At 37.6% G+C, this 17,601-nt stretch overlaps 1 protein-coding gene across 4 annotated transcripts in view; it reads right to left on the reverse strand.

Moving 5' to 3' along the window:
- The window catches only part of LOC106063352 (leucine-rich repeat and coiled-coil domain-containing protein 1-like), a 265,048-nt gene that overhangs the window by 3,411 nt on the left and 244,036 nt on the right, over positions 1–17,601 (reverse strand). For all 4 annotated transcript variants that reach the window (XM_056035607.1, XM_056035603.1, XM_056035605.1 and 1 more), the window contains 4 exons: positions 17,104–17,178; positions 8,436–8,549; positions 3,599–3,693; positions 1,455–1,592 (listed from right to left, as the gene is read on the reverse strand). In XM_056035607.1, the coding sequence (XP_055891582.1) occupies positions 1,455–1,592; positions 3,599–3,693; positions 8,436–8,549; positions 17,104–17,178 (422 nt within the window). The remainder of the gene's footprint in view (positions 1–1,454; positions 1,593–3,598; positions 3,694–8,435; positions 8,550–17,103; positions 17,179–17,601) is intronic.

Raw genomic sequence — 17,601 nt, forward strand, 5'->3', positions numbered from 1 at the left:
CATCCACACGATGTGCGTGAGAAGCTGGCATATCACATCCCGGAGTGCTGCCAGAGTCAATATCCGCTGTAATGGTCTACGCTTTGATGTGGAGTAGGTTGAACTCAATTGGTAACTCTGCATGCACGTTTGGTGCGAGATTCACAGCCTTACATTGTACCAACACTTTGAGTAATCTTTAGACATTAGGACAGCAATCCAACTGTTTACGACATCGGGCCATGATGACAGTAGACTGAGTAGACTAACTAACTCCTAAGTCACTAATTTATAGACACAAAATTTATTTGGCTCATTTTTGCATTGCAAATTATTCAATAAAACCAAACATCTCCCTAACCCTGACATAGTTCACCAAGATTGTTGAATGCAGATTTCATGCATTTGTATATTATACACTTGATTTTTTTTTTTTCTTAAAAGAAAAACTTCCGCCGAAGAGACAGATACAGTCGGCGAAACGAGAACCGAAATCCGAGCTTCTCAAACTGTGCGCGCCTCACAAGGCTATGCTGAAAAGGGGGCGCAAATGCCTTTTATTAAATTACGTCGTTCTATCTTCTAAATGGGAAATTACATTCTGTTTCACGAGAAGGATTAGCAACAAGATTGATTGAAAACGTTCTTTTGAAGACATCGTTACCAATGCGATACTAGAGTTCAACCCGTCTATCGTACGTCAGCTCGGTCAAACGTCTCCTTAGTCAGGTACCATCATTGTGTCGAGTCAGGTACCATCATTGTGTCGAGTCAGGTACCATCATTGTGTCGAGCCAGGTACCATCATTGTGTCGACTTCTGAGTGAACAAAACAGATGCACTACAAGACGTCAAGCTGAATACGACCAGAGCCAGATTTACCTACAGGCAGCACAAGCTATAGCCCCATAATATATTTAACACTGACATATACTATTTAGACTTATAAAGGGCTCCGTGTCTCTAGGGTCTTTTCAAGTCTCACTACGGCATTGAATACGACAGTAATATTTACGACGGCCAAGCACATTACAAACGCGCTATTGCATTGAATGTCTCTCACACTATTGTCTTGAATGTCTCTCACACTATTGCCTTGAATGTCTCTCACACTATTGCCTTGAATGTCTCTCACACTATTGCCTTGAATGTCTCTCACACTATTGCCCTGAATGTCTCTCACACTATTGCCCTGAATGTCTCTCACACTATTGCCCTGAATGTCTCTCACACTATTGCCTTGAATGTCTCTCACACTATTGCCTTGAATGTCTCTCACACTATTGCCTTGAATGTCTCTCACACTATTGCCTTGAATGTCTCTCACACTATTGCCTTGAATGTCTCTCACACTATTGCCTCGAATGTCTCTCACACTATTAGCGGCCCTTTATACCACTTCTTAATTTACAAGTAAAAATGTGAGAAACACTGACTTAAACAGAAGCTCAGCATATATATACATGAGTACTTACTTGGCTTGTTCCAGAGCTGTGTCTCTGTCTCTCGTCAGGTCCGATTCTTTCTGGCCCCACGTGTCTTTCATTTTGATCACACGTGTCTCCAGTTGACCAATCAATTCCCCTTTCTCTTTCCACCGAGCACTCAGTAAGCTAGTGGAGGAATTACAATCAAAGTCATCAACACCGACAGCTTGAAATCATTTGAATGACAGTCATAGTGGAAATAAACCATTCTGTCCATGTTTGTCTTGATTTGTATACAAATAATGCGATGCCAAAAAAAAAATAATAAAAAATTACGCATATAGGATGTCAATACAGCCAACAGAAAATGTAAGTATTTTTTAACGGAGTATGAAAGAGTACCCCCCCCCCCCTTTTTTTTTCTTGCTTTTCGTACCTTATATATAACAGACGTTTCTTGAAAAGAGAATTACTATTACCTTAACTGACTACGTCCTCTTTCATGAATTGTCTGAACGTCTGCTCTACCCCGCCATCAAAGTAATGTAACCAAGTGACACCCCTAAAGGTCTCACCAAGACACCTAAATGCCTCACGGGCTCAAACTGATTGGAATAATGCGATTTGTGTTTTCAACCTATTTACATTACTACACTATTCACGCCTGACAAGAAAAGTCATTCGATGTATGAGACATTTGATAATCAGTCAGACAGTCAGTAGAAACTATAGACTTGTATAGGTCAGGTCACATTGTGTCTGCATCATTTACCCCCCCCCCCCCCCCACTCGGCAGACGAAGTTTAGTGAAATTAGTAAAAGATCACACAATTTGTATACGAATTTATTAGTTATGTTGATAATATATACTAATTATTTATATTTTCAACCTATTTTTACATTATTTCGCCCCCCCCCCTCAAGTATGTTGGCCAATTTGGTGGGATGGGGGCGGTCCCATTTTCTTGGACAAATCATAGTTTGTGAACAAAATTAGTTGAATATCTCTATAATATAAGCTTCATTTTGATGTTTTAACCCATTTCTTTTATTATGTCGCAGTCACAGTCGCACACACACCCTGATCTCAAATTGTATCATTATATAAATATAAAATGAAAAAGGGTTGTACCAGGTGGGAGGGGCGATACATGTATCGCCTTCCACCCATCGGACAAACCAATACTTTTTTCTTTTTGTATTTTACATAAGAAATTACAAAATAAAAAAAAATCTGTCACTAATATAATTTATATATGCTATAAATTAAATTCTTATATCGAGTCGCCCCACGCCCTATTCTTTAATGCCAAATGCAATAATTAACAGAAATTATAAAAAGAAGCGAGGATTCATGTTTTCACTCTACCGCATTATCACCTTTCCAGAGGAAAAAATGACGTTTTAAAACAGAAAAGTAATATGGCGACAGAGTTTATGTAATTGCACACAAATTTATCTAAGTTATTCTAAGTAAGACTTTGTTTTGGAAAATTTAGAATTCATACGAAATTTTTCATTATAAGAGTAACAAATGAGATGAGTTCTGAACCCAAATATTGTTTTCCTAGTCATCTTTTTCCAACCTATACTCATACTGATATTTTTCTGTTGTATAAAAAAATTTTGGGACTATAACCGTGACTTTCTTAACCCATATCAAAGGTGCCACTATAACTCACAATATACGATTGAATCATAAAAATGCAAAACATTTAAAGTAGAATCTAATTGGTTCACTTAAATATTCCTCCCACTTCCGAGATTTTTTGTTTAGAACTTTGAATTATAGTTCTGTATAGGTCACAGTCAGTTCACATTGTGTCTGCATCATTTACCTGTGGTTTTCTCTACTAGACATGTAGAGGTCAGTTCACATTGTGTCTGCATCATTTACCTGTGGTTTTCTCTACTAGACATGTAGAGGTCAGTTCACATTGTGTCTGCATCATTTACCTGTGGTTTTCTCTACTAGACATGTATAGGTCAGTTCACATTGTGTCTGCATCATTTACCTGTGGTTTTCTCTACTAGACATGTATAGGTCAGTTCACATTGTGTCTGCATCATTTACCTGTGGTTTTCTCTACTAGACATGTATAGGTCAGTTCACATTGTGTCTGCATCATTTACCTGTGGTTTTCTCTACTAGACATGTATAGGTCAGTTCACATTGTGTCTGCATCATTTACCTGTGGTTTTCTCTTTCTTCTTTCAACTCATGCTGTAAGTTAGCAACTTGTTCTTTCAGCTCATCTTTTCTAATAGTTGCCCTGTCTAGTAGATCCTAGAGGAAATAGACTAGGGTATAAACATATATCTTGTGTGCTATTGTACAAATGTTTGCTAGTAGATCCTAGAGGAAACAGACTAGGTATAAACATATATCTTGTGTGCTATTGTACAAATGTTTGCTAGTAGATCCTAGAGGAAATAGACTGGGGTATAAACATATATCTTGTGTGCTATTGTACAAATGTTTGCTAGTAGATCCTAGAGGAAATAGACTAGGGTATAAACATATATCTTGTGTGCTATTGTACAAATGTTTGCTAGTAGATCCTAGAGGAAACAGACTAGGGTACGAACGTATATCTTGTGTGCTAGTGTACAAATGTTTGCTCTAATCATGTACTGTTTTTTTTTATATTGTACAATTGTAAAACAAATTTCATCATCGATAATGAAGGTTATTATTATTTTTATTAATATCTTATCTTATATAATACAGACGTTACTTCAAAAAAGAAGATGATTACGTCCTACGCGTCATGCATTTAGTCATGCATATTAACCAATGACTTAAATTCTGCCAAGTCACTGGTTTTCCTGGCTAGCTCAGGCAACCCATTCCATGCTCTAATAGCACTAGGGAAGAAGGAGTATTTGTACAAATTTGTCCTAGCATATGGGACGAGGAATGTGCCTTTATCTTTGTGTCTTTCAGAGTATTTTATTAAATTTTGTTTTTGTATTTGAAGATTATGGTTCAGTGTTTTATGTATTATTGCTACTTTACTTTTGAGCCTTCTGTCCTGAAGGCTTTCTAAATTTAGTGATTTTACTAAAGGTGTTACTCTAGTCAAATGTGAATATTCGTTTGTTATGAATCGCACTGCTCTATTTTGTGTCTGTTCTAGTTTCTTAATGTTTTCTTGAGTTGAGGGGTCCCAAACAGAGGATGCATATTCTATTATTGGCCTAACCAAGGTTAAATAACATTTTAGTTTTATGTTCTTATTTGATTTATAGAAATTTCTTTTAATAAATCCTAATGCTTTGTTTGATTTTTTTGTAGTTTCATCAATATGTGGATTCCATGACAGTTTTTCATTTATTATAACACCTAGGTATTTTGCGTTTTTAGTCTGTGTTACTGGTTTGCCATGAATAAGATAAGTGGAATTAATTTGTTTTAGTTTTTTTGTTACTCTTAACAATTGACATTTTTCTGGGTGGAAAGACATGCTCCAATTTGATTCCCATTTCTGTAATTCATCTAATTCTCTTTGTAAAATATCTGTGTCTTGTGTTGTTTTTATTGTTCTATATATTATGCAATCGTCTGCAAATAATCTGACTTTTGTTCCTGAACTAATGCAATTTGGTAAATCATTTATGTAAATCAAAAATAGTAGTGGACCCAAGACTGTTCCTTGAGGTACACCTGAGTTTACTGTTATCGGTGTTGATTTAGAGCCATTTATTATTACAGTTTGTTCTTTCCCTATCAGAAAGTCTTTAATCCACTGATGCAGTGGACCATTAATGCCGAAATATTTTAATTTTTTAAGCAAACTATGGTGGTGAACTTTGTCAAAAGCCTTAGAAAAATCTAGTAAGATAGCATCTATTTGTTCACTATTATCTAAACCTTTTGAAAAATCATCAATTAGTCCTATTAGTTGTGTTTCACATGATCTATATTTCCTAAAGCCATGTTGGTATGGTGTGAGGACATTATGTTTGTCTAAGTGGTTTATGATGTTGCTACATATTATGTGTTCTAGGGTTTTACATGTGATGCTGGTAAGTGATACTGGTCTGTAGTTTCCTGGGTCAGATTTTTCTCCTTTTTTTAAATAGGGGGGTGACATTAGCTTCTTTCCAGTCCTTTGGTACTCTGCCCTGGTTAAGTGAAGCCTGAAAGAGTATTTTGAACACTGGGGCTAGCTTTGTTTAGTTTAATAGCCATATAAACACACAAATCTCCAAAGACCAAGTGATACAGTTTCAAAAGTCATTAATCAATATTTATATCAAGTTTAGATAAGAATTGACTGAAGTCATATAAATAGTTTTAAGATAATTCGACGTAGATTGTATTAGCATTGAATGAAATGTAGTCGCTCGGCTGATATTGTAAAAAAGAAAAAAATCCCTCGTAGCAATCATTAAGCCAAGACTAGATCTAGTTACATCATGAGAAGTGGGCCTGATCCAAAGAAAGGTTTATAAGCTGCCACTGTGTCTCTCTATTAGTGATTGTCAAGCGTTGAGGTGCGCGACGTGCTGCTTGAGGTGCGAGAAGACGTTTTTGTTTTTCAAGAACACACAAATCTGTATTGTAGCTATTCAATGAGTTTGATCTAAGAGGGACCTTTTTATGTTATTGTCTCGTGAGGCGTCTGCGACATGATCAATTTAAAAGTTTTGTTGTTTTGTTCTTTGAAGAAGACATTGCACTACATTCGCACACCAGAAAGGTAAAAAACTTTCTGCCGAGTGATTCATCATCGTTCTATAGTTGTCGTCTGTATGAGCAGAGCAGGCCCCAGTTACAAGATGTCTTGCTGAACACACGAATCATCTTAGGACGATCATACTTCTACTACAAGCGAACAAGGAATTCATTTGACTTCTTACAAATAGAAATAGTGCCTAGTAGACTCCAGCATAATACATTTCTGAGCGAGAAATGCAAGAACAGGCAGTGACCACTAGATGGCCAATGGGGGAGGGAATGATTCTATTCTATCAGACAGTAAATCACTGCTCTATATTAGCTGCTTTACTTGAAATAGGAAAAGACAACTTCTTCAACCATAACAATGGGAATATCTCACCTAGATTCCTGTACAAACCATAATCAGCTCAGACTGACGCATGTTTTCTAATTTCCTTCGCACTTGATCCAATTGCAAGTTCGCCCCCCCCCCCCCCCGTTACCATGTCTCAAGTTTTGGAAGTCTGATTTTTTGTATTTGAACTTCTCAGGTTGAACTGATTGTCTCCCCTGTCTAAGTGGACGCTCATGCTTTGCAGTGACGCACAATAAAAGAAAAAAAAAAGGTCTGAAGATATTTTTTGTTGTTGTTCAAAGTGCCTGGATTCAAGAATTGTTTTTTTTTTTGTTTTTGCTTTTCCAAAAGCCCTGCAAACTCCAATGAAGCAATCAATATGGCGATCACAGCAGGGCTTTACAGACCGCCAGACATTTGATTCTATTAAGTTAATCGTTGAATGACGGGATACATTAGCAGCGATAGGCACTTTCAAGGGGGATCAGTTTCCAATCTAAATTAGCTCTCTTTCAATTTACTGCACTTTAATGTTTGCTGTTATTTGTGCTTGTAAACGACCAGTGTTTGGACAACAACACACCTCTGCTAAGACTTAGTACACAAGTGAGACATTACAACATGGGGCAGATGTGACCAATAGAAGTCATCGAGATCACATATAACCAGCCAATCATTCAGTCAGCCTCCAAATCTACTTCTTTGGGATTTCCTGACGTCATGTGTTTTGAGCTCGCTCCAAAGCTAATGACGTCATTACGCCTAATTGTTTATTTGTTTTCAAAGGCAATTTGCTTTTGAAAGTTTTCTATTTGGTGGGGGGAGGGTTCATAAAGGATTTAAAAAATATCTATGCGATATATACTCCTCTTAGTTACTTTAATTTTTACCAGGGGCGGAGATTTGAATATGGTAAGTGGGGAGATAAGGGATGGAAAGTAGAAGGTGAGTTCCTGGAGAGAGAGAGAGACAGACAGAAAGACGGCCAGACAGAAGGGGAGCACTTTGAGCCCAGGAGACACACTATTGAAGATTGCTTTTCATTTTGCACATTATCAGGGTGTACAAATATTCTTCTAATGCTTGTAAATTCTAATCAAACGATATTTGTCTAAAGACTTAATGAACCCAGCCTCATACTTTTACCAATCCTAGGAAAGACAGAAAAGGTTCCAGTCCGACGTTACTAGAAGATAGCCTCTAGCAGACGTCTAGCCATTCAAGGATCTTTTAGTTTATACAAGTAATTCTAGTTATGTTTCTATTTGAAATGTCTCTTCGCCAAAAGCTTGCCCAATAAATGGATGTAAACGTTAACTCTACACAAATCAAAGCTGAGAGTTTAACATTTGGCCACTCAACATGTCTCATGACTCTGTCACGTGAGGCTGCTGTAACTCCGTGATCTCATTTACTCAGATCAAGGTTAGCCACTAGCAAATTATGCTAACAATCATTTACCTTAAAATTTTAAATTCAATTGAAATACAACAATTTTAATATTATTCAAGGTAGCCGCATGGCGGGAATCTCTATAACACAGCCAAATTTAACTGCAAGATTAAAAAAAAAAATTCCCCACGGTATCACTCCAACTAAAGATAGTCTTCCTTGGAAAACAAGACCACCACCGAATGTTGATAGAATGCTTACAATGTTAAACTAATGATTGTCTTCCTTGGACTAATAGATAGGACCTAAACACCGAATGATGATACATCTCTGTGTACATTGTCCAACAAAAGATATTTTCCTTGGAATACGTAAATACCGAATAATGACGATACATCTCTGCTTATATTGTCCAACTAAAATTAACTTGCGCTATGTGTACTTATAGAGGTTAACAAGAAATTCATCTTTTCAAAATATAATTTTAGCATTGTTAAACACTTTTTACCATTCTGAGAGTTTTCCAGTAAACCAACCCAGCCACTCTAGACGAGAACTCTGTTGACCCCGATGACGCTTATCTCCCTTGGCCCATGTTTAGAAATGACCAACTTACCCTTGTTTCTTCTAGTGAGCTCTTCACTTCAATCAGCTGATCCTCCAGCGATCTGTGAATCTTCAAATTCTCCTCTCGCGTAGCTCGTATTGTTTCATCTCTCTCGACTACAGCCTAATGATGCAAGACAAATGATACAGCGGTAAGAGGAGTTGAGCAGTGGGTTCAGTTCCAATATTCACATTGAATTCTCCGATAGGAGAAGAAAGAAACCAGCAAGACAGTACAAGCTTCCTCTTGATCTTCTTATCTTATCTTATATAATACAGACGTTACTTCAAAAAAGAAGATGATTACGTCCTACGCGTCATGCATTTAGTCATGCATATTAACCAATGACTTAAATTCTGCCAAGTCACTGGTTTTCCTGGCTAGCTCAGGCAACCCATTCCATGCTCTAATAGCACTAGGGAAGAAGGAGTATTTGTACAAATTTGTCCTAGCATATGGGACGAGGAATGTGCCTTTATCTTTGTGTCTTTCAGAGTATTTTATTAAATTTTGTTTTTGTATTTGAAGATTATGGTTCAGTGTTTTATGTATTATTGCTACTTTACTTTTGAGCCTTCTGTCCTGAAGGCTTTCTAAATTTAGTGATTTTACTAAAGGTGTTACTCTAGTCAAATGTGAATATTCGTTTGTTATGAATCTCACTGCTCTATTTTGTGTCTGTTCCAGTTTCTTAATGTTTTCTTGAGTTGAGGGGTTGAGTTGAGTTGATCTCATCTCCATCCAGGACCAACCGCAGACATAGGATGTGGATATGTGTGTGTATGTACATATATCAAAGTAGATTAGATCAAGATGCACATACATGAAATATATATATATATATATATATATATATATATATATATATATATCTTTATAATATATATATATATATATATATTATATATATATAGTGCTTTTTTGTGACGGTACGCACAGGTACGGCGTACTTTAACGGATATTATTAATTTTTAGTTTTTAAAAGTTAGGCAATCAACTACTGAGTACAGGCACCTAATCACTGAGTAATGGCACTTATTTTTTTTTTACAAAAAAGCACTGATATATATATATATATATATATATATATATATATATATATATATATATATATATATATATATATATATATATATATATATATATATATATATATATATATATATATATATATATATATATCATGGGCGTAGCCGGGGGGGGGGGTTTGGGGTTCAAACCCCCCCCCCCCCCGAAATGAAATCCCCCCGGGGGGAGGGGAGTCGGAATTTAGTGACTGATGATTTTTTTATTTTTGATTTTGTTTATTTTAGGTGAGATTTTAATACTAAACCATCACTTGCCCCAGCACAACCCAAGGGGTTTTGAATTTAAAACCCCTTACCAGGGGGTTTTGAGCTTAAAACCCCCTACTAGGGGGGTTCGAGTTTAAAAACCCCTACCAGGGGGGTTCGAGTTTAAAACCCCTACCAGGGGGGTTCGAGTTTAAAACCCCCTACCAGGGGTTTTGAGTTTTAAACCCCCTACCAGGGGTTTTGAGTTTTAAACCCCCTACCTGGGGTTTTTGCAGTTAACTCCCCCTCTTCTATAAAACAAAACAAAAAAAAAATGCAAACGAAAATCCCCTAATTCCAAGAGCACAGTTATGGAAGATTTTGATTTAAAAACCCCGTCTAAAATTTACGATAAACCCCCTCTTTAATTTAAAAAAAAAGCTAATTACGCACTCAAAATGTTATGAGCGTAGCTAAATGGGTTTTGACTCAGTTTTGAGTTTAAACCCCACTTCAGCGGGGTTTGAAGGTAAAAAATACTTCTTTAATCATAAAAACAAAGGAAATTATACACTAAAAATGTTATGAGTGTAGTCTAAGGGGTTTTGAGTTTAAACTCCCCTCCAGCGGAGTTTGAAGCTAAAAAGTACCTCTTCAATATAAATAAAGGAAAATTACTCACTCTACAATCTATGAGCATAGTCAAAGGGGTTTTGAGTTTAAACCCCCCGCCAGGGGGGTTTGAGGATAAAAAATACATCTTCTGTGTAAGAAAAAAAGCAAATTACGCACTCAAAATGCTATGAGCGTTGCTGAAAGTAGTTTTGAGTTTAAACCCCCATTCAGAGGGGTTTGGTGCTAAAAATACATCTTCAATATAAAAAAAAGCAAATACACACTAAAAATATTTGAGCGTAGCCAAGCCAATCGGGGGGTTTGAGTTTAAACCCTTCTTCTACAGATGGCTTTTTTATAAGTTTAAAACCCCTCCAGATGGGTTTGAGTCTAAGATTCCCCTACAGAGCATTTTGAGGTTGAAAACCCCAAACAGAAGATTTTGACGATAAAACTTCTCTTTTCGATATAGAATCTAAAGCAAACTACAGTCATTTAATTCCAAGAGCGTATTCAAGAGAGGTTACACATTTTTACCAGTGGCAGGGCTCCATTAATAAACTGCAGTGAATAGTCATCTACCGAAATCGAAAAACACTAAATGTAGCTCAACAAAGATGGCTAAGGCAGATTTTAGGAGTCAGTTATAGAGATCAGGTCTAAATCAAGGAAATCCTATGCCGAACTGGGAGTCGACCCCTTAGTAAGATTGTGAGAGAACGACGCATGAGGTTTGCGGGACATGTTCTCCGACAAAATGAATTACGCATAAGAAGAGTTGCAATGATATCCTAGTACAACTTGACGCCACTCATTCATGGAGGTCCTCATGGTAGGTGGGAAGAGGCTTCAGACATTACCAGTGACAGATTTTTATGGAAACTGTTTGACGTCAAATGCTCCGAACGGCGTGGGAGGGTCTAAGTCAGTAAGAATAGCACATTAGGTTTTTGAAATAAAACTTTTTAATAGCAGGAAAATGCAGTGTAGATACCTCAGTATATGTATTTTGTTGCCTTTCAATACCAGAAATAGTGCCTGGCGGCGGGGCTTCGCCCCGCGCTGGGGAGCTCCTAGCGCTCCCCCAGATCCCCTTGCTAGTAATGGCGGGGAGTCTACAATTTTATGGAAACAGCTTGATGGCAAATGCGCCGAACGACGAGGGAGGGTCTAAGTCAGTAAGAATAGCACATTAGGTTTTTGAAATAGAACTTTTTAATAGCAGGAAAATGGACTGTAGATACCTGAGAATATGTATTTTGTTGGTTTTCAATATCAGAAATAGTGCTTGGCGGCGGGGCTTCGCCCCGCGCTAGGGGAGCTCCTAGCGCTCCTCCAGACACCTTTGCTGGTAATGTCGGGGAATCTACAATTTTTCCACTAACTCATGGAAGAACCTATTCTAGGGCACAATAAACGTCTTCCGAAAGAATGAAGGGTCAGAATGTAATAAAGATTATGTACACACACACACATAAATACATTTAAAAAAAAATTCGCTGGGGGGGGGGGGTCGGGGGGGGGAAGAAAAAACTTCACCCCCCAAACCCCCCCCCCCCCCCCCCCGAAAAAAAATCCTGGCTACGCCCATGATATATATATATATATATATATATATATATATATATATATATATATATATATATATATATATATATATAGAGAGAGAGAGAGAGAGAGAGAGAGAGAGAGAGGAGAGAGAAATATTATAAGACCCTTTGTATGCGGTAGCAAAGTAAAGTGGATTTTTAATTCTTCTTAGGTAGAAAGAAAAAAATCGCAAAGTTTATTTTAAGAATCCTTGATTATTAATATCATTACATTTTTACAAAGCTTATATCAACTCATTATGTCTGCCTGTTTGGTAAAAGTTTGTACACGTTATTTCTCCCACACCCATTTTCGGATCAAGTTGAAACTTTGCACAATTATTCAATGGCATAGACTAGAGATGAATCAATAAAAACATTAACCAATTTGAATTCGTCAATAAATTATTAGTAATTAAATAATTATTTTGTTTGATGTCGAATAAGGAAATAACTTCTAAAGTATTAAGCGATGTTAAAAGTGCAGAGTTCTGCCCATTAGATAAGCTTTGTTTTTTTTTAATTTTGTTAACAACAATTAATGGACAAAAATGGAGGGAGTTGGGGGGAGGGGGGGGGTGTCTACTGGGCAGGCTGGCAGGAAGTAAAAAAACAACCACTAAATCTAGAGAAATTCAAATGTTTGTTGATAAGACAGTTGAAACTCAAATACGAGACAAGAATGGACTTTTGTCGACGTCATTCAAGGAATCCTGTAGGGCTGTCTTATTACAAACATTTGTGCAAAGCTTATATTAACTTACTCCGTCTGTGTGTAGAGTACACATTTTGTACACCTCCCCCCCCCCCCCCCCCCCCACTTCCCATTTTCGGATCAAGTTGAAATGTTGTACATACATTTTCAGTCGATGACAACAAAATGAATAAAAAAATTAGGTAATCAATTAGTAGTAATTAACAATTTTTTTATTAGAAAAAGTGAGTTAAACTAGCACTGAAGGATATGGCAGTGATTTCGCAGTTCTTCCCTTTAGATAATCATTAAAAAAATAAAAAAAAATATTTTGTATGTTTTTCAATTCACATTCGATAACATTTTGAAAATACAAATTTTACTATTAGAGTAGGTAATACTGGTATAAATGTAACTTCATTCATGTGGATCTAATTCTATGCTAGTAAACATGGTGAAGAAAGACGTGAATAAGACGTATTCAATAATGAATTTAAACAGCTTTAAGTTTTCTCAGGGGAGGTAACTTAAAAAACAACAACAACACATGTTTCATGTCTATCTAGTAAATTCTATCCATGTCTCTCTCTACAAGATCATGTCATTCACTCACTTGGGAAGAGATTGAAAGTCTCCGATGACAAGATATGCCAGGAAAGACAACTGGAAAAAAGGTCAGTGGTCTGCCAGCCACTCCACTGATTCGTTTCATCGAATCAAACAAGCTGCCCGGGGTGGTCGGTTGACATGCCCCAGCCATTTATCCGATGTCTAAAGTCCTACAACTCCCTATTCTCACTTTCTAGGTACTAAAACCTGACACTCACATTGGAGTGAAAAAAGGTTTACACTCGTGGAACACTTATGGGCAGCGGTGTCAGCTTATCTATTGGACCAGACACTAGTCTGGAAAAAAAATAACGCTTACAAGAACACAAACACAGCGGTGGGCAAACATTTCGGTCCGTAGGTCGCATCAAAGTACTTGCAAACACTGGCGAGCCGCTTCAATTTGATAGCAACATTGTATGGTGTTCATTGTGTACCATACTAATTGACTATAACAAGAGTGCCTGTCTTGTGAGTGTGCTTATGTATATTTGCTATGTTTAGAAACTAACACTGTCTGATTAATCCTGAATGGCAAAAAAAGGTCATGCTCATATTGAGTTGGTTCTTCGTGATGTGATTCTCTTTGAAGCATCACATTATTTTATGCGCTGTTTTAAAAGACGCGCTCTGTAAATGTCATTCATTCTTGTGTTTTGGCTTGGATAGCTCGGTCTCTGTTGTAGCCTTTTTTGTTGTTATTGTAACCCAGATTTGGGTTAGTTAAGTTTAATCTTTATTTCTTTGCTCCAAATCGATTCGACCTTTTAGTCATGTTGAGTGGCCATCACAAGGAATTCATATTTGTCTTGTTTAGGGACTCAGGCTTGGGACTCTGTAGTAGTCAAGCTTGATTTGAGCGAAGACTATTGGCTTGGTATGGCTTGGACGTTGTGCATTGGTCGTATTTGGCTGAGAGCAGAGTGAGCCCGGATTATATCGCACCAAGGGGTTCTTTTATGTTACGCCAGTAAATAATGCATATTTACTGAAGTGTACTTAATATGTAAGAATGACTATTTGTTCTCTCTAATTGCTATGTATGAACTATCATTCATATATCATATCATTAAACATTTGTTATGTTAATGTTTGTTGTTAAATACTGTAAGTTAGCCCAGTGGCATAAGTTGTTAAGTATGTACTAAGTTGATAGACTGTCAGGTTGGGGGGGGGGGGGGGCAACGAACAAAGGCCAAACTACCACCTCGACATTAGATACACAAATATTCCTGAAGATATAACACTTACAAGAACTCAAGCAACGCCTGTTTTTGTACTAGGTGCCAAGTACAACTACGTTCGAACTGCCAGTTTGTAATGCTTTTCATATCTATGTCTGTTGCTTGAAATAGAAGTGGAGGCAGTCCCATGTACGAATCTAGTGAAGACTGGCATTTTGAACTTAGGGATTCCACGTAAATATAATGGGTATCTGACATTAGTTTTGGGAAAAAATTAAGGCTATTGGTCGTTGTGCTGGCCATAGGTCACCAAGAAACAGATAAGATTTGCATCATCCACAGTTCTACGCCATGGAACAACATCAATCTAGAATGAACAGATAAGCTTTTACATCCTATGCCCATAGAACGCAATGTAAACTTGACTTTTTAATTTTGCTTCCATTTCATTGAGATTGCAGCAAGTTTTTGTAATTTTCTTTGACTGTACACATGGCTGTTAATGGTTCATTGAGAAACAATAGAAACCAAGCCAAGTTGATACACATTACATTTTTGTGTTCATGTACCCAGAAGTTGTGTTGGTCCACGTTTTAAACTGCTGATGCTCTTATGAGACTGTGACAAGTCAAAAACTCGCTGTCAGAGTCACTCAAATTTATCACAGCATTAATTATTATTTTTCATTATTTATTTATTTTATTTTAATTATTTCCCCATCTTACCCCTAAATTCTTCACCAGCAACACCTTTTCCGCTCCAGGCTAGACTTAGTTGACCACATTGGAGATAGCTAGGCCACGTCTTTCGATTTATCTTCTCTTGACCGGGGCAAAGATACACACAGACTCTTTGATCTTATCGGCAGGATGTCTGACAGCCGCAGTGGACACCACCTTGTGTGGAATGCAGGTCACTCCCCCCCCCCTTTCTCCTATGTTTCTCTTTGATCTAAGAGATTACTCGAGTCCAAGCGCCTCTCGACGTACCAATGTGCGACTCCCATCTCAAGTCTAATTCACCCACGTGTAAGATAATTCTAAGCCTAGGACATTTCCTGTTTCCGCCCACATTTTTCAGGCCTATATAAAGTAGATCCAAATGAAACAAAACCCTCTTATTTCTCTATCGCTGAGCAATCGAGTCTGGACTACTTCATTTATCCTTTTTCCTAGAGGAATACCTGGTGGTAAGCCGAACTTAATCACAAGTTCCATCTTAATTACTTTTGTGCTATTTCCATTGGATATTATCCTGTGTATTTTGCTTAGTTCATTTATATTTAATTAGTGCATTATGTATTTCTCACTGGCGTAAGTAGAAAACATAAACATGGCCTATGTATTTATCTGTGTACTGCATTACCCTATTAATGCTACGTTGCTCAATTGATAGTTGATGCAACTATATATATATTTGTACATCTTATTTTATTTCCTTTGTCTCGGTTGGTCGCCTTGATAATTTTACTAGCGCACTGATACTCCCCTGTAATGAATTATCTCCCCTGTAGTCATTCTACTCTGACTAGAGTTGCGCCGCTTGAACGGACACCCTCTCCATTCAAGCGCGCTCCATTGTTCTCGACCAACGGTCATATGTAAACAAACCGTCTTGGTCGCTGACCACCGCCCAATTCAACCCCCCCCCCTTTTCTTTCTCTACCCACATGTGTTGTTCATTTGAGATTATTATTTCCCCTTCTATGTACATTTTATGTTATTATTTCCCCTTTTATGTACATTTCTATATTGCTACTATCTGCCATCTATTTTCCAAATCCCATTTGTCATCATCTCCCCTTTGTGCTCTAAAGCAATTTTACCAATCTGACGAATGCACCTCAGTCGAGGGCATGTCTTGTCTTTATTTATCCGCAGCCTCCCTCAGGTGTCTGCCTATTTAGGTGCTTAGTGCTATTCAGCACTGTATTTGCTATCGAGAATCACTTACCTGCCTATGTATGTGCTTAGAGCTATTCAGCACTGCACTTGCCTACTGAGATCTACTCAACTCTACTACTTGGCGCTATCGGCCTTGCCCGCCTATTCGACAGCCCACCTGTCAACCTATTAGGTGCGACGTCCCTATAGACTCAGGTCTGTGCGAGACGTCATAGCTACGCCAACCATCTACAACTCACTGGACATATCATGTCAACTACGCTGCCCACGGCAGATCAGCTCTGCTCGCAGTACACTTGTGCCCACGGTAGCCGGCCACCCGCCCTACTGTGCCCACTACAGATACTAGAACTTGGGATTGAGACTACACAAGAACTATATCACCGGCGTCCCTCTATCCGCTAGAGCGCCACCTCCAGCTGCAGAACCTCAAACCAGGACACAGCCAGCTGCGACATCAACAGGAAAACCAGCTAAGTCAGAGGACAAAGTGACATACTCTCTTATTAGGTGCAAGAGTGATGATTAAACATAGTATTCACCAGAGATAGATGCAAACCCTATCCCTTTTCATTATTATCTGTAAATATTTATGTAAATAAATATTCTTCTTTTTAACTTTTGTATCTATCTTTCATTGCTTGTCTCTTTGCGTGTCTGCTCCTGATTCATATGCTGATAGGTTGGTGTGTGATAGCTTTAAAAATAATCATCCCCTAGACATAAAACGCGCCATACACACGTCACATTTCCCCACCTGTCACAGAGACCAACCCAAAAAAGTCCAGACCCAAGCAAGCTGACCTACCTCCTTTAACTTTCGAATGGTTTCTGTTTGGTCTTCGATCAGTTTTGTCTTGATCTTCACAGTGTCAACTTCACGCTGTAAGGAAATAACAAGGGAACAGTTTAGTCTAGAGATACTTACAGATTAGTCTAGAGATACTTACAGATTAGTCTAGAGATACTTACAGATTAGTCTAGAGATACTTACAGATTAGTCTAGAGATACTTACAGATTAGTCTAGAGATACTTACAGATTAGTCTAGAGATACTTACAGTTTAGTCTAGAGATACTTACAGATTAGTCTAGAGATACTTACAGATTAGTCTAGAGATACAGATTAGTCTAGAGATACTTACAGATTAGTCTAGAGATACAGATTAGTCAAGAGATACTTACAGATTAGTCTAGAGATACTTACAGATTAGTCTAGAAATATACCTATTGGTCTACAAATATACCCATTGGTCTAGAAAGTGACCTATTAGTCTACAAATATACCTATTGGTCTAGAAAGTGAC

The sequence above is a fragment of the Biomphalaria glabrata genome, chromosome 7, assembly GCF_947242115.1.
Source record: "Biomphalaria glabrata chromosome 7, xgBioGlab47.1, whole genome shotgun sequence".
Lineage (NCBI taxonomy): Eukaryota > Metazoa > Mollusca > Gastropoda > Planorbidae > Biomphalaria > Biomphalaria glabrata.